General features: G+C 44.4%; 1 protein-coding gene across 24 annotated transcripts in view; it reads right to left on the bottom strand.

Annotated features, from left to right (window-relative positions):
* The window catches only part of LOC109892571 (RNA-binding protein Musashi homolog 2), a 381,702-nt gene that overhangs the window by 167,552 nt on the left and 193,806 nt on the right, over positions 1-20,344 (bottom strand). For all 24 annotated transcript variants that reach the window (XR_004210228.1, XR_004210227.1, XR_004210229.1 and 21 more), the window contains exon 7: positions 14,635-14,683. Coding sequence is in view for 17 of the 24 variants with exons in the window: in XM_031826490.1 (XP_031682350.1) it covers positions 14,635-14,683 (49 nt within the window). In the remaining 7 variants the exon portion in view is untranslated. The remainder of the gene's footprint in view (positions 1-14,634; positions 14,684-20,344) is intronic.

Raw genomic sequence — 20,344 nt, 5'->3', positions numbered from 1 at the left:
TGTTTGTTTATATTTATGTTGTTCATAAACATTGGAGTAAAACAAGCATATGATTTGGGTTCTGATGGGGTATGACAGTTGAGCTAAACTCATGAGGCATTTATAAGTTATATTCTTCAAAAATCAATGGGTATACAGTTGAAGTCGGAAGTTTACATACACCTTAGCCAAATACATTTAAACTCTGTTTTTCACAATTCCTGACATTTAATCCTAGTTACAATTCCCTGGCTAAGGTCAGTTAGGATCACCACTCCATTTTAAGAATGTGAAATGTCAGAATAATAGTAGAGAGAACCCATTTGCGACCAAGCTTTACCTTCCTGACTGATGTCTTAAGATGTTTTTCCAAGCTTTTCTCCAAGCTGTTTAAAGGCACAGTCAACTTAGTGTATGTAAACTTCTGACCCACTGGAATTATTATATAGTGAATTATATTGTTTATGTATGTAGTCACTACCTTTGCTATGTATCCCCTAAATAAGATCTGGTGCAACCAATTACATTCAGAGGTCACATAATTTGTTAAATAAAGTCCATCTATGTGCAATCTAAGAGTCACATGATCTGTCACATGATTTCAGTATATATACACCTGTTCTGAAAGGCCCAGAGTCTGAAACACTACTAAGCAAGGGACACCACCAAGCAAGAGGCACCATGAAGACCAAGGAGCTCTCCAAACATGTCAGGGACAAAGAAGTACAGATCAGGGTTGGGTTATAAAAAAATATCAGAAACTTTTAACATCCCACAGAGCACCATAAAATCCATTTTTTTTAAACTGAAAGAATATGGCACCACAACAAACCTGCCAAGAGAGGGCCGCCCACCAAAACTCACGGACCAGGCAAGGAGGGAATTAATCAGAGAGGCAACAAAGAGACCAAAGATAACCCTGAAGGAACTGCAAAGCTCCACAGCGGAGATTGGAGTATCTGTCCATAGGACCACTTTAAGCTGTACATTCCACAGAGCTGGGATTTACGGAACAGTGGCATGAAAAAAGCAATTGCTTAGAGAAAGAAAATAAGCAAACACGTTTGGTGTTCACCAAAAGGCATGTGGGAGACTCCCCAAACATATGGGAGAAGGTACTCTGGTCAGATGATACTAAAATTGATATTTTTGGCCATCAAGGAAAATGCTATGTCTGGCGCAAACCCAACACCTCACATCACCCCAAGAACACCATCCCCACAGTGAAGGATGGTGGTGGCAGCATCAACCATGGATGACCATGGATGTTTTTAATCGGCAGGGACTGGGAAACTGGTCAGAATTGAAGGAATGATGGATGGCGCTAAATACAGGGAAATTCTTGAAATTCTATCAGCAGCTTCTAAAGCCATGACATAATTTTCTGGAATTTTCAAAGCTGTTTAAAGGCACAGTCAACATAGTGTATGTAAACGTCTGACCCACTGGAATTGTGAAACAGTGAATTATAAGTGAAATAATCTTTCTGTAAACAACTGTTGGAAAAATGACTTGTGTCATGCACAAAATGGATGTCTTAACTGACTTAACAAAACTATAGTTTGTGAACAAGAAATTTGTGGAGTGGTTGAAAAACGAGTTTTAATGACTCCAACCTAAGTGTATGTAAACTTTCGACTTCAACTGTATATAATTAATAAGTCCAAAAATTGATGTAGCAACAAAGAATTATAGCTTTAATGGAGGACTTCTATGTTCATCAGTATAAACCTTGTGGAAGAGCATTGGCTCCTATAACATAACTTCAATTTTTACAGTCAAATTAAATAAAACGGTTTGGTCGTTATCTGCAGCTGCCAGTCAGCTAAAAGTTGTCTTTCACAACTTATCACTGTCTCCAATCTAACCTCAAACAACACTATTTGTCTCACCTTCCTCACACTCTCTTTGGCAATGGCAATTTTGTTTGACAGTAAAATCACTGTTAAGGTCGTAGATCATGTTTCAGGCAAGTGGATATGAGCAGGCAGGCACATGACAGATTTAGGACAGGTTAATCTAGGACAGGTCTAAAAGGGTTTTCCCTCTGCTCCTGTAGTATTGCTGGTGTGGCAGGTACACTTATACACAGTAGGTTACTAGTGTTGGTGGTTTACAGTTAGGCCATACCTGGCTGGGTGCTTAGTGTTTCTGACTTTGGGTTAGCCCCAGGACCTGCATGTGTGTAACCACAGAAAGCCTGCTGCACGCTCTCACCACCGCACGACATGCTTTGGTCTACAGCTTCAACGGTGCTGTGAACAATCAACAGACTGTCAAGGCTTTAGTGTTCATATCCTATCACTATAGAACAATGTTGGCTACCTGTGTTCTGACCATAACTACTGCAGTGTATAAGTGTGTATGTGTTCCTATACATGTTCCTTTCTCCTTGCTAAAAATGAACTGGCATTTCACTGTGAGTATAAAGAGTGTGAGGCTAGTGTTGGGAGGGAGGGAGGGAGGGAGGGAGGGAGGGAGGGAGGGAGGGAGGGAGGGAGGGAGGGAGGGAGGGAGGGAGGTAAGCAGGAGTAGAGGGATGTGGAGGTGGGAGGAAGGTGATGGTGGGGAGGAAGGGGGAGAGATCCTGCAAGGGTGGCGGGAACAATGGCCCCCCTACGGTGTGAACCTAAATGCCAGGGAGATGCTGTGCCTTGGAGAATAAGAGATGGAGATAGTGAGAGAGAGAGAGAGAGAGAGAGAGAGAGAGAGAGAGAGAGAGAGAGAGAGAGAGAAAGAGAGAGAGAGAGAGAGAGAGAGAGAGAGAGAGAGAGAGAGAGAGAGAGAGAGAGAGAGAGAGAGAGAGAGAGGGAGATGAGAAAGAAAGTCGAGAGAGAAAGAGAGAGAGGAGAGAGAGGAGAGAGAAAGAGAGAGGGAGAGAGCTAGAGGAGAGAGAAAGAGAGAGAGGAGAGAGAGGAGAGAGAAAGAGAGAGGGAGAGAGCTAGAGGAGAGCGAAAGAGAGAGAGAGGAGAAAGAGAGAGAGGGAGGAAAAGACTGGGATAGAGCGAGAGAGAGGAGAGGAGAGAGAAAGAGAGAGTGCAAGAGAGAGAGAGAGTGAAGAACAGTAGAAGGGAGAGGGTAAAATATGTCTTTTAGCAGTCATTTCAGCAGCAGTCACCTCAGGGGTGGCATTTGAAGGACACTGCTAAATACTCCAAATGAGTGTGAAGAGCTGTGCAGAGACAGACTGGGAGAGGATTAGAGAGCAGTTTCACACACACACACACACCCACACACACACACACACACACACACACACACACACACACACACACACACACACACACACACACACACACACACACACACACACACACACACACACACACACACTCACACACACACACACACACCTGTGTAAGGCACTCTAAAAGAGGAACAGGAGAGACAAAAGAACGCAGCAAATACTTTGACTGTCTCACTACCCAGCTAGCACATTTGGTTCCTCGGAAGTTGGGGGAATGTATGTTTTTGGTGTCACATTGGTTGTGGGAAGTTTCCAGACCGGTAAAACAGAACATTTTTGCCTGTTATGGGAACGTATATTTTTAGGTTGCATGGAGGTTTTGAGCATGTTTTATTCTGGTTCCTTGAAAGTTTTCTTGGGATGTTTAATTAACGGCCTGAGAACGGAAATTATAGGTTATTTTGGGAGTTTTGAATAACTTAAAAATTTCACTGAATGTTTCAACCAAACTTTTAATAACACTGCTAGATTATTTTGGGTTCACTTTTTATTAACTTCATGAACAGACAGGCATTAATCATGCAAACATATAATTGTTTTAATTGTGATTGGCCATCAGCGAAATTCAGACCAGTGAGATTCTGTTCTCTATCCGTGGAATTAGTCCACTGCATGACCAGGATGGAGCTAGCATGCCATGTTTTTTTAATGCATACAAGCTGTTCATTTTAGTCTATTCATCAGACCCTATTTCAGGAAGGAAACGAGCACTCATTAATATCAGGTGCGGCAATAAGTGGGCGCGGCCAACACACCTGAACACACTTAACAAAATAGACGATAGAGAGAGTTTTGGTGATGCTGAGAACGGAATGTATATGTTTTTAAATCAAATTCTTAGAATGTACTCTGAACGTTATCAAATGTTATTTTTCTTGTGGTTTTTATGGAAAGTTTTCTTAACGTTCTCAGAACATCTTCAGAACATGACTTTAAATAGAACCATGAGGAAACCTGTAGGAAACGTTATGCTGAAGTACTGAAATTACCACAGAAGTACGTTTTTACTTAACATTCTCTGAACTATTTGAGAACATTCCCAATGTCAAACCAGATAGAAAATGTTTCTAAAACATGACCAAATTTGAAATTAGAAAACCTTTAGGAACAATTCTGTTAAAGCAGGGGTGTCAAACTCATTCCACGGAGGGCTTATTGTCTACTGGTTTTATTTTTTTCCTTTCAATTAATACCTAGACAACCAGGTGAGGGGGTGTTCCTTACTAATCAGTGACGTTAATTCATCCATCAAGTACAAGGGAGGACAAAAAAAACACAGACACTCTGCCCTCCGTGGAATGAGTTTGACACGTGTTAAAGTAATGAAACACCAAGAAAATGTATGTTCCTTAAATGTAAGTTCCTTAAATGTGTTGAGAATGTTCCAAAGCCAAGCAACTATCCTGCACCATTCCCAGAAAGTTGTGTGAAGGTTGTATGCAAAATAACCATAAGACAATCATGCTCTCACCAAGCTCTAGGAAATATATGTTTCTCAGAACATTATGTGATAGCTGGGATATGCCTTCACACACTGCCCTCAATATCACTGTACATCGCCTGTCAAGAGCCACCATGAAATATTGGATTCTCTCTACCCTCTCAGATAGTTATTTTATATATACTTACGACGATATCAGTCTACCTGTCAAGTTACTGTGGTGAGAAACAGAAAATGTGACTAGTTTCAGGAAACTATGCGATGTTGCGAGACATTTGAACGCACATTTGTAGTTTTTGTCAGAAATGCCTTCTGAAACATGTGAACTTTCATGTGCCTTAGTAACAGACTTGTATGACATCTGTCAATACGAATACAATGGTTAAATTACGAGCCTAGTTGGTTTAGCCACAGAAGCTAACCATGATTGGCTGAGATAATGAGTGGGCTGGCCATGCCGAGAGATAAGTTTGGATAGGTCTGCCAAATAGCACGCTTCTGTCTATTTGAGCTGGTCAGTACGTGGAGGTATTCTTGTCTAACACAGCATTTAAAAAAAATGTATCGCCTAGTAAAACTGCATAAGTGTTGCTCTCTACTTTCTGGAGGACCGGGTTTTGAAATCAGTGGAATTAGAGCATGATAGCTAAGGAAAACACCTGTCTCTGGATTACATCTTCAAACTAAGGGCAACCATGGCATCCGTGACAGGGAGAAGCGTTCATCCATTATGTATATAGGTAAGATAGTCTAGCTAGCTACATTTTCAGATATTACACGTTTCTAATTTTGACAGAAAGTAGTTTTCATTAAGTTAAAGTGTACTGTTAGCTAGCTAGCTAACGTTAGCTGGCTGGCTCACTAGCTAACGTTACGTGTATGATCTTATTATTCGTACCTCAGAGCCATTTGCTTTGCTAGTTATAGCTTAATGTTAGCTAACTAACATTGTACCTTGTTGGTTAGTTACCTGCAGATTCATGCAGGGTAGTAACATCATGAGTTGGGATGATGGTTCATTGTATAGCTAGCTAGCTACAGGTCTTAACAAAAGACTCTACTATGCAAGTATCCATTTTAATAGAACGTCACTGTGACAACGGTTGATAGACGTAGCTGGTAAATTTGCTCTGGCTATCCAGGCTGTATCACATCCACCCATGATTGGGAGTCCCATAGCGCGGCTCACAATTGGCCCAGCATTGTTCAGGTTTGGCCGGGGTAGGCCGTCATTGTAAAAAGGAATTTGTTCCTAACTGACTTACCTAGTTAAATAAAGGTGGGGGAAAACAGAAGCAAAAAAACAAACACACACACACATACTACATACGCTCACACACACACTTTCACACTCTTTCACACTCTATGCTGCTGTTACTCTGTTTATTATCTATCCTGATTGCCTAGTCACTTTTACCCATAACTACATGTACATATTACCTCAACTACCTCAACTACTTCGTACCCCTGCACATTGACTCGGTACAGGTACTCCTTGTAAATAGTCTCGTAATTGTTATTTTGTGTTTATTAAAATGTTTGTCTTACTTTTTAACTCTGAATTGTTGGGAAAGGGCTAGTAAGTAAGCATTTCACATTAGTCTACACCTGTAGTGACAAAAAAACATTTGATTTGATTTGAACCAAGTCAGTTAGCTATCCCTCCACCCGTTCCGGTAGCCTGCTAGGCTGCTACTTGTTAGAATTTCCCTCCCTACTCTCCTCTTCTCTCCTCTGCTCTTAGAGGGAAGTGTGTGTCCTACAGCTGCTGACAGGCATTTCCTGTCCTCTTCGTATAAACAACACTGAGCCCAGACACTTCCCCTCTGTCTCTCACACTAGACAGCTTCTCTCACTAACACTATATCCTCAGCATTGGACCAGACCTCTCTGTGGAAGTGTTGCCCAACCACGTAAGCAGATGTAGAGCTTTACTCAGGATCGAGCAACTCATGTGATGCGTAAATGTTGTATAGCTTTCTTTGTGCTAGTCTGTGTGTGTGTGTTTCGTACATTTGTGTGTGTGCGTTTTCATGCATGTATGCCAGTGTGCGTTTACCCAGGTTGTTGCTGTAAATGAGAATGTGTTCTCAGTCAACTTACCTGGTAAAATAAGGGTTAAATAAATGACTAAATGTGCACGCATAAACGTGTGTGTGTGTGTGTTGCCTGCTGTCAATGTGTCCGCTAAAGCGCCTCTCAGTGAGCAGAATGTGAACTAGTGAAAGTGCTGTATGGGTTTGAGTGAATTGTGATGTTTAGTGACAGAACCCATTGTGAGGTCTGCTTTGAGATGACGAGTTTCTGCTTTTCCCTCCTCTCTCTCTCTCTCTCTCTCTCTCTCTCTGTGGCTGCATTGCACTTCTGCTCTGTCTGTGTGTGTCTGTGAAGGAGATAGGGATGGGAGACGAGCTGCTCTCAGTCAGTGTGTTACGTGTTTGCCTTTGAGCTGCCAAATGCCCTTCAAATGAAGACAGTGATGGATAAACACCCGGCCTGGCCATTTTTCTGATTCAGAGCTTAACAATAGTGAGAGACTTCCTTTGTCTTACTACCATTTGTGACCGGCCGCCTTGATTCGGTCTCTTATGTAGCAAAATTTGAAATAGTGTTTTCTACATTGGATAAAAGCAGTGACACAGAGCTACAAAATGGTATATCATACACTGCATTTGAGGAACAATGGGAAAGTAATTATGCTTTGAAAGTTGATAAACTTGTAACCTCATTTTTGAGAAAATGGCCTTTTAATATTTTGGTACCTACTGGAGAGCTTTTCATGTCTACACCCATTCAGCATCATTCACACCCCCTTAAGCTTTAGCCCCACCCATCTCTTTAAGGGTTGATCCAAGTTTTCTGTCCTAACAACAACAGTCAAGCACCCAAGCTAACTGGCTAACATTGGCTAGCTTGCTAGCTATTTCCAGACACAAATTAAAGAACAGCTCACTGACCATTTTACTTTTCAGAGCATTGATGACTGCAACTGTGCTGCTGGCAACAATTAATGCTTTTTTGCCAACGTTTGGTTACACCGGCCATATTCAACGGGTGTTGAGCGTTCGTAAATTTGTCAGTTATTCTGTGCTTTGCACACTCAGATGAGAGTGCTCTGAAATCGGAGTAGATAGCCAGAGAGAATTTACCAGCTACGTCTATCAAAAGTTGTTGCAGTAACATTCTATTGAAAAGGATACTTGCATAGTGGAGTCTTTTCTTAAGACATGTAGCTAGATACGTAAACAATGAACCATAATCCCAACTCATGACGTTACTACCCTGCATGAATCTGCAGGTACCTAACCAACCAGGTTCAATGTTAGCTAGCTATAAGATCATACAATAATAAGATCATACACTAGTGAGCCAGCCAGCTAATGTTAGCTAGCTAGCTAACAGTACACTTTAACTTGAAATGAAAACAACTCTGTCAAAATTTGAAATGTGTAATATCTGAAAATGTAGCTAGCTATACTATCTTACCCGTACTCTGCAATCGGAGTAGATTTTTAATCTTATTTAACCTTTATTTAACCAGGTAGGCTAGTTGAGAACAAGTTCTCATTTGCAACTGCGACCTGACCAAGATAAAGCAAAGCAGTGTGACACAGACAACAACACAGAGTTACAGATGGAGTAAACAATAGACAAGCCAATAACACAATAAACAAGTCAATCACACAGTATAAAAAATAAAGTCTATATACAGTGTGTGCAAAAGGCATGAGGAGGTAGGCAATGAATAGGCCATAGGAGTGAATAATTACAATTTAGCAGATTAACACTAGAGTGATAAATGAGCAGATGATGATGTGCAAGTAGAGATACTAGTGTGCAAAAGAGCAGAAAAGTAAATAAAATAAAAACAGTATGGGGATGAGGTAGATAGATTGGGTGGGCTATTTACAGATGGACTATGTACAGCTGCAGCGACTGGTTAGCTGCTCAGATAGTTGATGTTTAAAGTTGGTGAGGGAAATAAAAGTCTCCAACTTCAGCGATTGTTGCAATTCATTCCAGTCACTGGCAGCAGAGAACTGGAAGGAAATGCGGCCAAAGTAGGTGTTGGCTTTGGGGATGATCAGTGAGATATACCTGCTGGAACGTGTGCTACGGGCGGGTGTTGTTATCATGACCAGTGAACTGAGATAAGACGGAGCTTTTACCTTGCATAGACTTATAGATGACCTGGAGCCAGTGGGTATGGCGATGAATATGTAGCGAGGGCCAGCCGACTAGAGCATGCAGTGGTGGGTGGTATAAGGTGATTTGGTAACAAAACGGATGGCACTGTGATAGACTGCATCCAGTTTGCTGAGTAGAGTATTGGAAGCTATTTTGTAGATGACATCGCCGAAGTCGAGGATCGGTAGGATAGTCAGTTTTACTAGGGTAAGTTTGGCGACGTGAGTGAAGGAGGCTTTGTTGCGAAATAGAAAGCCAAATTCTAGATTTGATTTTGGATTGGAGATTTTTAATATGAGTCTGGAAGGAGGGTTTACAGTCTAGCCAGACATCTAGGTATTTATAGTTGTCCACAAATTCTAGGTCGGAACTGTCCAGGGTGTTGATGCAAGTCGGGCGGGCGGGTGTGGGCAGCGAATGGTTGAAAAGCATGCATTTGGTTTTACTAGCGTTTAAGAGCAGTTGGAGGCCATGGAAGGAGTGTTGTTTGGCATTGAAGCTCGTTTGGATGTTAGTTAGCACAGTGTCCAAGGAAGGGGCAGAAGTATACAGAATGGTGTCGTCTGTGTAGAGGTGGATCAGGGAATCGCCCACAGCAAGAGCGACATCATTGATGTATACAGAGAAAAGAGTCGGCCCGAGAATTGAACCCTGTGGTACCCCCATCGAAACTGCCAGAGGTCCGGACAACATGCCCTCCGATTTGACACACTGAACTCTGTCTGCAAAGTAGTTGGTGAACCAGACGAGGCAGTCATTAGAAAAACCAAGGCTATTGAGTCTGCCGATAAGAATATGGTGATTGACAGAGTCGCAAGCCTTGGCCAGGTCGATGAAGACGGCTGCACAGTACTGTCTTTTATCGATGGCGGTTATGATATCATTTAGTACCTTGAGCGTGGCTGAGGTGCACCCGTGACCGGCTTGGAAACCAGATTGCACAGTGGAGAAGGTACGGTGGGATTCGAAATGGTCAGTGATCTGTTTATTAACTTGGCTTTCGAAGATAGGCAGGGCAGGATTGATATAGGTCTGTAACAGTTTGGGTCTAGGGTGTCACCCCTTTGAAGAGGGGGATGACCGCGGCAGCTTTCCAATCTTTAGGGATCTCGGACGATACGTAAGAGAGGTTGAACAGGCTGGTAATAGGGGTTGCAACAATGGCGGCGGACAGTGTTAGAAAGAGAGGGTCCAGATTGTCTAGCCCAGCTGATTTGTACGGGTCCAGGTTTTGCAGGAAGGGGAGCTGTTGGCCGGGGTTGGAGTAGCCAGGAGGAAGGCATGGCCAGCCGTTGAGAAATGCATATTGAAATGTTCGATTATCATGGATGTATCAGTGGTGACCGTGTTACCTAGCCTCAGTGCAGTGGGCAGCTGGGAGGAGGTGCTCTTGTTCTCCATGGACTTTACAGTGTCCCAAAACTTTTTGGAGTTCGAGCTACATGATATAAATTTCTGCTTGAAAAAGCAGTATGTGTGTGTTGGAGTGTCAGTGTAGTATGTGTGAGTGTGTGGGTAGAGTCTAGTGAGTGTACATAGAGCTGGTTCATCTCTTCAATCTAAGCCTACAGGAAAATGTGTGCTCTCAGGCCTGGAGGGAAGCTAAAGTCATTCCGCTACCCAAGAATAGCAAAGCACCCTTTCCTGGCTCAAACAGCCGACCAAACAGCCTGTTACCAACCCTTACACTATGCCCAAACCGGACGTGCGCGTGCATCCGTGTGTGCCATCGTGCACAAATTGATTTTGTCCCCCCACACCAAACGATATCACGACACGCAGGTTAAAATATCAAAACAAATTCTGACCCAATTATATTAATTTGGAGACAGGTCGAAAAGCATTAAACATTTATGGAAATTTAGCTAGCTTGCAGTTGCTAGCTAATTTGTCCTGGGATATACATATTGAGTTGTTATTTTATCTGAAATCACAAGATCCTCTACGCTGACTATTAATTCACACATAAAAAAGGTCAACCGAATCGTTTCTAGTCATCTCTCCTCCTTCCAGGCTTTTTCTTCTTTGGACTTGATATGGCGGTTGGCAACTAACTTTCATAAGGTGTATTACCACAACAAACCTCCGTTCATCTTTCAATCACCCACGTGGGTATAACCAATGAGGAGATGGCACGTGGGCATATGCTTCTAAAAGCCAATGAGGCTGATCCGCCGCTCCATGGAGACCGGCACCAAACAGAGAGGCAGGACTTGCAGCACGTTCTGCGCCACAAATAGAAGCAACTTCTATTTTAGCTTCTGGCAATGAAGACGCTCGTTGACGAGCGTGAGCAGTGCGGGTGCAATGATTGAATAAAATGTATGTGTCAGTTTATTTTGCAACGCTAGCGTCGTGGTAAGCATGTTAGTAAACTTTTGGAAAAAATTGTGTTCGACCAGCTACAACGCTATTTAACAGTAAGCAACATTTTCAGTACGCTTATAGGAAGGGCATTCAACCTGTACTTACACAAATTAATGATGTTTGGCTAAGAGAAATTGATAATAACAAAATGGTGCGAGCTGTTTTGTTAGACTTCAGTGCAGCTTTTGACATTATCGATCATAACGTATGTGTTTTGGCTGTATAACCTGCTATATTGTGGATCGAGAGATACCGTCTTACAGAACACAGAGGGAGGGTATTCTTTATTGGAAGCCTCTCCAAAATAAAACAGATAAAGTCAGACATTCCCCAGGGCAGCTGTCTAGGCCCCTTACTTTTTAAAATCTTTACCAATGACCTGTCACTGGCTTTGAGTAAAGCCTATGTGTCTATGTACTGTATGCTGATGATTCAACACAATACACATCAGCTACCACAGCAAGTGAAATCACTGCAACACTTAACAAAGAGCTGCAGTCCGTTTCAGAATGGGTGATAAGAAATAAATTAGTCCTACATATTTCAAAAACCAAAATCATTCACTAAACCCTAAACCTCAACTAAATATTGTAATGAATAATGTGGAAATTGAGGCGACTAAACTGCTTGGTCAAAACATAATGATACAACCATAGCTAAAATGGGGAGAGGTCTATAATAAAGGGCTTCTCTGCCTTCTTAACAACACTATCACCAAGGCAGGTCCTACAGGCCCTAGTTTTGTCACACCTGGACTACTGTCCAATAGCACAATTGGCCCAGAACAGGGCAGCACGGCTGGCCCTTAAACGTACACAGAGGGCTAACATTAATAATATGCATGTCAATCTCTCCTGGCTCTAAGTAGAGGAGAGATTCACTTCATCACTACTTGTGTTTGTGAGAAGTATTGACATGTTGAATGCACCGAGCTGTCTGTTTAAACTACTAGCACACAGCTAAGACAACCATGCATACCCCACAAGACATGTCACCAGTCTCCAAGTCTAGAACAGACTATGGGAGGCGCACAGCGCACAGAGCCATGACTACATGCAACTCTATTCCACGTCAAGTAACTTATGCAAACAGTATAATCAGATGTATAAAACAGAAAAAATAGACCTTATGGTACAGCAGGGACTATGTAGAGACACACAAATACACACACACATGATAACATACGCACTACACACACATGTACACATGGATTTTATGTTGTAGATATGTGGTAGTAGAGTAGCGGCCTGAGAGTACACAATTGTTGTGAAATCTGTTGTGAATGTATTGTAATGTTTTAAACATTGTATAACTGCCTTAATTTTCCTGGACCACATAAAGAGTAGCTGTTGCCTTGGCAGGAACTAATGAGGATCTATAATAAATACAAATACAAGAGAGTCAGTGCAAACAAAAAGGGGGTCAATGCAAATAGTCATGGTGTCCATTTGATTAACTGTTCAACAGTCTGCTGGCTTGGGAGTAGAAGCTGTTCATGAGCCTTTTGGTTTGGTACCGCTGTTCGGTACTGGACTTGCTGTACGGTAGCAGAGAGAACAGTCTATGATTTAGGTGGCTGGAGTCTTTGACAATTTTTAGGGCTTCCTCTGACATGCCCTGGTATAGAGGTCCTGGACGGCAGGGAGCTTGGCCCAAGTGATGTACTGGGCCGTATGCACTACCCTCTGTAGCACCTTACGGTCGGGTGCCAAGCAGATCATAACAAGCGGTGATCCAGCTAGTCAAGATGCTCTCAATGGTGCAGCTGAAAATGTTTTTGAGGATCTGAGGCCTATTCCAAATCTTTTCAGCCTCCTGAGGGTGAAGAGATGTTTTCGTGCCCTCTTCAAGACTTTGTTGGTGTGTTTGGACCATGATAGGTCCTTAGTGATGTGGACACTGAAGAACTTGAAGCTTTTGACCCACTCCACTACAGCCTTGTTGGGTTAACTCACAATGTCATGCGTAAAGCCGCAACAAGCTTTTCTTCCACTACACAACGACCCGTCGATGTGAATGTGGGCATGCTCGGCCCTCTGTTTCCTGTAGTCCACAATCAGCTCTTTTGTGCTGACGTTGAGGGAGAGGTTGATGTCATGGCACCACACTGACAGGTCTCTGACCTCCTCCCTATAGGCTCTCATCATGGTTGGTGATCAGGCCTACCACCGTCGCTTTGTCTGAGGAACTTGAAGCTTTTGACCCACTCCACTACAGCCTTGTTGGGTTAACTCACAATGTCATGCGTAAAGCCGCAACAAGCTTTTCTTCCACTACACAACGACCCGTCGATGTGAATGTGGGCATACTCGGCCCTCTGTTTCCTGTAGTCCACAATCAGCTCTTTTGTGCTGACGTTGAGGGAGAGGTTGATGTCATGGCACCACACTGACAGGTCTCTGACCTCCTCCCTATAGGCTCTCATCATGGTCGGTGATCAGGCCTACCACCGTCGCTTTGTCTGCAAACTTAATGATGGTGTCGTGGGTGAACAGGGAGTAAAGGAGAGGACTAAGCACGCACCCCCCCAATGGCTGCACTACTGTGGCCTTTATAGTTTCCATACTGTCATCACATCAGCATTGCTACACATCACTGTGGACCACAGGAACAATAACAGAGGCACTATGTCTGTCTGTCTATCAGCTGTAGACTATATTAGATGTTTTAGTGTCTTTTAGCCTGCTATTGGTTAGTGATTAGTGGCCTGGCTGGCGCTGTGGAGATTTTATTTGTCACATGCGTGTAGTAGGTGTAGTAGACCTTACCGTGAAATGCTTACTCACAAGCCCTTAACCAACAATGCAGTTCAAGAAATAGAGTTAATATAATATTTACTAAATAAACAAAAGTTTAAAAAATCTAATCAATCAAAAAGTAACACAAGAAATGTACGTATCCATAACGAGGCAATATACAGGGCACAGTGTCTGGTGGTGCTATTGTAATTCAGGGAAGGAGAGGGAGATAGTCTGTCTTTGGAAAGTCCTCTGCTTTAGAGAAGCCTCCCCCTAATCCCAGATAAAGAGCAGATAAGAGAGATAAAGACAGCATTGCTCCTGGGCCTTATCTCTGCTGTTATCTCCAAGCGCAGCGACCGGTAGCACTAGAGCCAGGCAGCAGGTAGGCAGCACCCTAGGAACCCAAGTGTGTTCCTAAACAACACCCACCACCACCTGTAACCTCAGTCACGCCTCATCCAGGTCGTAGGTTTTTGAATACCACTATATTGATTTTTAAAGGATGTTTTCCAGTGCTTGGATAAGCACTGTAACAAGCTGGCACCATGTGAAAAGAATCACCCTTGTGCTGTTTACAAGGGAAACTGCCACAGAAATGTACTATTTTCTGTCACATGAATACACATAAAAGAAAAACACAAGGGAGGGTAATATATGGATGGTGGACTTACCTCTATGTCTGTTAGTAGTTTTATCAAACATAAGCATGGCGTCTTCTACCTGAAAGACCAAAGAGGAAAACAGGCATTAGTCTGAAGGCAGATAGGAGAGACATGGAAAATAAATACAATGGTGATGGCCTCTATAGTGTGGAAAAGATGCAAAGATGCTGACAAGTAAAAGAGGGCAAATAGTGTGTATCCTTCAATGGGGGACAATGGATAGTCTTCCTCATGGAACCATAGACCGTTAGAGCCAACCAGGCAGAGACACCTCACTGCACCAACCAACCCCAGCCTCATCTGCTGTGCCACCAGGCAGCAACATGATCCATGATGATATCAACTCTCATCATGCTGGCCAATAAAGCCACACAGAGAGACACAGACGGCAAATGTTTATTCTCACACATCTCACGACAGATTGTAAAACAGAAATCTGTTCCCTATAATTCAGAAGAAGTGCTTAAAAACAGACTTAGGCCCACTCATTTTCATCGTGGTTTCTCGTTGAGAGAACAATAAAAAAGCGAGAAATTGGATGAGAAAAAAAACTGCACCAGACAAAACCACAGAGGGGGAGATAAGACATCTCAATGTCACTGTGCACCACACATTCCCTGGTTACAGTCGCTAGGTAATGTGTGGTGTGGAGAGGAGCAGGCTGGGTCCTGGGGAGGCAGTGCAGTGTGGTCCGGTGGGTGGTGAGTTCAGGGGGGCGAGGCGCGGTGGGAGGGAGGGTGGCAGGGCTGGCTGGTAGAGGACAACCATGGGGAGTGAGGGAGGAGATGGGAAGAGACAGGAGCAGAGGGATCTGATAGAACTGTCTGACTGGATAAAGAGGAGCTCTGCCAGGCCACCCTACTGCAGCCACCCTGCTGCAGCCACCCTACTGCAGCCACACTGCTGCAGCCACCCTACTGCAGCCACCCTGCTGCACCCACACTGCTGCAGCCACCCTGCTGCATCCACCCTGCTGCAGCCACACTGCTGCAGCCACCCTACTGCAGCCACCCTGCTGAAGCCACACTGCTGCAGCCACCCTACTGCAGCCACCCTGCTGCAACGCTGCCAACCTGCCACAGGATGTAGGCACTAGTCTACTCTAGAGCTCTACCACGCACCTACCAGTGCTGCTGTACTATAACCACCTCCAAATGGACATGGACCTAAACCACCTGCTTATACAGCCGGGTGGGAAAAAATACAACTGGATGATATATGTCCTCTAGGATTTCCTCTTTTCACACCTATAGTCATCCAATTCCCTAGAACACATTTCCGATGAAGAATACAGCCTACTGTACAGTGGTAAATAGTAGTATGTTTCCCTGAGGCTGACATATAATGTCTAGTACAAACGGCCAGTGGCAACACTAGCACATCTTTGTAAAATAAATTGGCCTATAGGCCATCAATGCTGTGTATTATAGGCCTCCCATATTCAGATGTTAAGATATCCGTGTGTCTGTCTGTTTTTATGACACCTCAGTGGGAGGACCGGTTTGTCAGGCAGCCTATTCAACGCAGGACACAAGTTCAGCGGTGATGGAGTGTTTCACAGTGCGTGCACATCATGAGAGGGTCACACTCCAGCGGCCCGACCGAAGCTCGTTGCATTCTCTCTCTCTCCTCTCCCCAAGTCTATAGAAGCATATCCTCTGCTTCAGGGCTTTTCAATGCAGCCATTCAGGCAGAGCACAACTCTGTGGCTCCATCTGATAGAAGGTTAAGGACCTCTTCACGGCTCACACAAAACCCCTCCACACAGAGGTGAAGCCCAGTCTCACTCTAGGGAAGGAGAAATCTCTCTCTTTCTCTCTCTCTACCATCCTCCTCCCTTCTCTCACTCTTTCCTTTCTCCTGGCCGAGTGCAAAGAAAGGTTCAGAGGATAATGGCTGTCTTATCACTATGTAAAAGGGGAGTGGGGACTCCAGCGGAGTGGCTGGCCTTTTGTGACAATGAAGAAAAGCGCCCCAGTCTATTTCTTCAGTGTGTGGTACTTTAGCTATAGACTGGAGCGCTGCAGTCCTCTGGCTTTGTGTCCACCAAGAAAGAGGACCACGCTCTACAAAGGCCGTCTGGGGCCAAGAAGCAAAATCAGTTCACTGTTAATAAATAAAGCTCATGACAAAATGCGTTCATTGAATTACCGCTACACCAACACACTTTATAGGAGAGAGTACACACATGGCTGTTGTGCTAACGACTACATGGCAGCTTGTAGCAGCCAGTTAGAATGAGGCAGTGTAGGCCAGGTGAAACGCGTACAGCCAGTTAGCTAGGGTGATTTGCTAAATACCTGAAGAGTTTGAACCTGAGGACAAGGCGGGTTGAGAGTGTATGAGAATGCAGATTGACTCAGGTGGAGTAGATTTGCAGTCAAAGCAGGAACATCACAAAGGGAAGGTAATCAAACCCTTGTTTAGATCCCAGGACCCCTGGGGGTCCAAAAGCACTCACAAACTTCTACAGATGCACAATCGAGAGCATCCTGGCGGGCTGTATCACCGCCTGGTATGGCAACTGCACCGCCCTCAACCGTAAGGCTCTCCAGAGGGTAGTGAGGTCTGCACAACGCATCACCGGGGGCAAACTACCTGCCCTCCAGGACACCTACACCACCCGATGCTACAGGAAGGTCATAAAGATCATCAAGGACATCAACCACCCGAGCCACTGCCTGTTCACCCCGCTGTCATCCAGAAGGCGAGGTCAGTACAGGTGCATCAAAGCTGGGACCGAGAGACTGAAAAACAGCTTCCATCTCAAGGCCATCAGACTGTTAAACAGCCACCACTAACATTGAGTGGCTACTGCCAACACACTGTCAATGCCACTGACTCTACCCCAGCCACTTTAATCATGGGAATTGATGGGAAATGATGTAAATATATCACTAGCCACTTTAAACAATGCTACCTTATATAATGTTACTTACCCTACATTATTCATCTCATATGCATACGTAGATACTGTACTCTATATCATCAACTGCATCCTTATGTAATACATGTATCACTAGCCACTTTAACTATGCCACTTGGTTTACATACTCATCTCATATGTATATACTGTACTCGATATCATCTACTGTATCTTGCCTATGCTGCTCTGTACCATCACTCATTCATATATCCTTATGTACATATTCTTTATCCCCTTACACTGTGTATAAGACAGTAGTTTTTTTTGGAATTGTTAGTTAGATTACTTGTTCGTTATTACTGCATTGTCGGAACTAGAAGCACAAGCATTTCGCTACACTCGCATTAACATCTGCTAACCATGTGTATGTGACAAATAAATTTGATTTGATTTGATTTGGAAGGCTAATCCTGCTTCTGTCAGATAATATGATGCTAAACGTCCACTCCTGGACAACCTTTCCACCCGGGCCAATAAATCAACCAAATCCATATGTAAGACAAACATGACAGAAACGCCCAGCCGGTCAGGAATTCAAATGGGCTGCTGTTTGAATTATTTATCAGAGAACAGAAGCATCAATAAGCAAAGAGACATGTAGCGTTTTTGGGCTGAAAAAGCGGCAGCGATAGGGGAAGATTTAAGAGCTAAGGAAATGCACTATGACAGCAGTTTAGATCAGCAGCAATCCCCCTATTACTTCCATTCAGCACACAACAGCGAGGCATCAGAGGTTTCCCTGGGATCCGGGACTAACAGCACCATAGTTCACATCCACTGGGACTGGAACACACTGAAGTCTCTGTTGCAACACAATAGGAGAATGATTTTTATGTGACTATTTTGAATCCCTTCTGGTCTACGTCAATGCCCAGTCAGGCCAGAGAAAAGAGAGGGAAAGACGAAGCCTGGAGGGAATCCAAGAAAATATTTATTGTTTCATGAGATTGCAGTGTCATGAGGGGCATGCAGAGTGCAGACTACTGATGCTCTGGGTCCCAGAAGGGTCACAGAGGGAAGATAACTGAACACAATGTCAATGACGTTGACGGACTATGGGTCTTCTTTCTAATTACATTATTTTACAATGCTCTAAATTAACAAAGCGGCGATAGCTGTTTCAATGACAATGGACAAACTAATGACAACCCTCTCAATTATTTATTTTACAGAGAATATATATATCATTGTCTCTCAGCTTTTGTCCCTGCAATGTGCAGCATGTACACTCCAGTGGTTTTACTAATAGTGCTATAACAAGGAGCAGCAGGACAAACTTAACTTCCAGGAAACCGTTGTAATTAAACAGCAGTAAGGGAGGTGACAGAGACACACAACATGTCTGACACCCCCTCCTACCCTTCAGTACAGGGACACCATGAAGACAGCAGGGTTGTCTCATAGCAACCAGGCATTTGGTCGTGTCAACGGGAACAGGAGAGCAGGCCAACATAACTTTACTCCACTCAGGCAGCAAAGCCGCCCATTGTGTCCCTGAACAGAGCAGAGCAGACACTAGAGTAGGAGTGGTCATGGTGCGTCCAACCCACACAGAACTACTGGTATGCAAGGCTACACCAGGGACCTGAACCAGTGCTGCTAGAAACTTCCTGACCCCCTCAGGCTGGGAGGCAGGCCTTCAAAAGAGGCTTCAGACACTAATGTTCCAAACCAGCTCTGCTCCCATCTTGACTTAATGTCTACTAGTCTGTGTTGGTGGGTGGAAACTCTCACATACTAGAAATCATCACTTCATGGGATCAATTCTCCTCTGTGAAAAGAGTGATGGTAAATTACCTGCAGCGTGGCTGACCCTCACCGCAGTCCATTGTTCCACACCTCGACACATTTCACCTCACTGCAGTTCATTGTCCCACACCTCGACCCCTTTCACCTCACTGCAGTCCATTGACCCACACCTCGACCCCTTTCACCTCACTGCAGTCCATTGACCCACACCTCGACCCCTTTCACCTCACTGCAGTCCATTGTACCACACCTCGACCCCTTTCACCTCCAGTCCATTGTCCCACACCTCAACCCTCTTCACCTCACTGCAGTCCAATGTCCCACACCTCGACCCATTTCACCTCACTGCAGTCCATTGTCCCACACCTCAACCCCTTCCACCTCACTGCAGTCCATTGTCCCACACCTCAACCCTTTTCACCCCACTGTAGTCCATTGTCCCACACCTCAACCCTTTTCACCCCACTGCAGTCCGTTGTCCCACACCTCAACCCTTTTCACCCCACTGCAGTCCATTGTCCCACACCTCAACCCTTTTCACCCCACTGCAGTCCATTGTCCCACACCTCAACCCTTTTCATCCCACTGCAGTCCATTGTCCCACACCTCGACCCCTTTCACCTCCAGTCCATTGTCCCACACCTCGACCCATTTCACCTCACTGCAGTCCATTGGCACACACCTCGACCCATTTCACCTCACTGCAGTCCATTGTCCCACACCTCGACCCCTTTCACCTCACTGCAGTCCATTGTCCCACACCTCAACCCTTTTCACCCCACTGCAGTCCATTGTCCCACACCTCAACCCTTTTCACCCCACTGCAGTCCATTGTCCCACACCTCAACCCTTTTCACCCCACTGCAGTACATTGTCACACACCTCGACCCATTTCACCTCACTGCAGTCCATTGTCCCACACCTCGACCCCTTCCACCTCACTGCAGTCCATTGTCCCACACCTCGACCCCTTTCACCTCCAGTCCATTGTCCCACACCTCAACCCTTTTCACCCCACTGCAGTCCATTATCCCACACCTCGAC

The sequence above is a fragment of the Oncorhynchus kisutch genome, linkage group LG6 (genome assembly GCF_002021735.2).
Source record: "Oncorhynchus kisutch isolate 150728-3 linkage group LG6, Okis_V2, whole genome shotgun sequence".
NCBI classification, from domain to species: Eukaryota; Metazoa; Chordata; class Actinopteri; order Salmoniformes; family Salmonidae; genus Oncorhynchus; species Oncorhynchus kisutch.
Note: the sequence above shows the minus strand (reverse complement) of the source record. Positions and strands in the feature narration are given on the sequence as shown.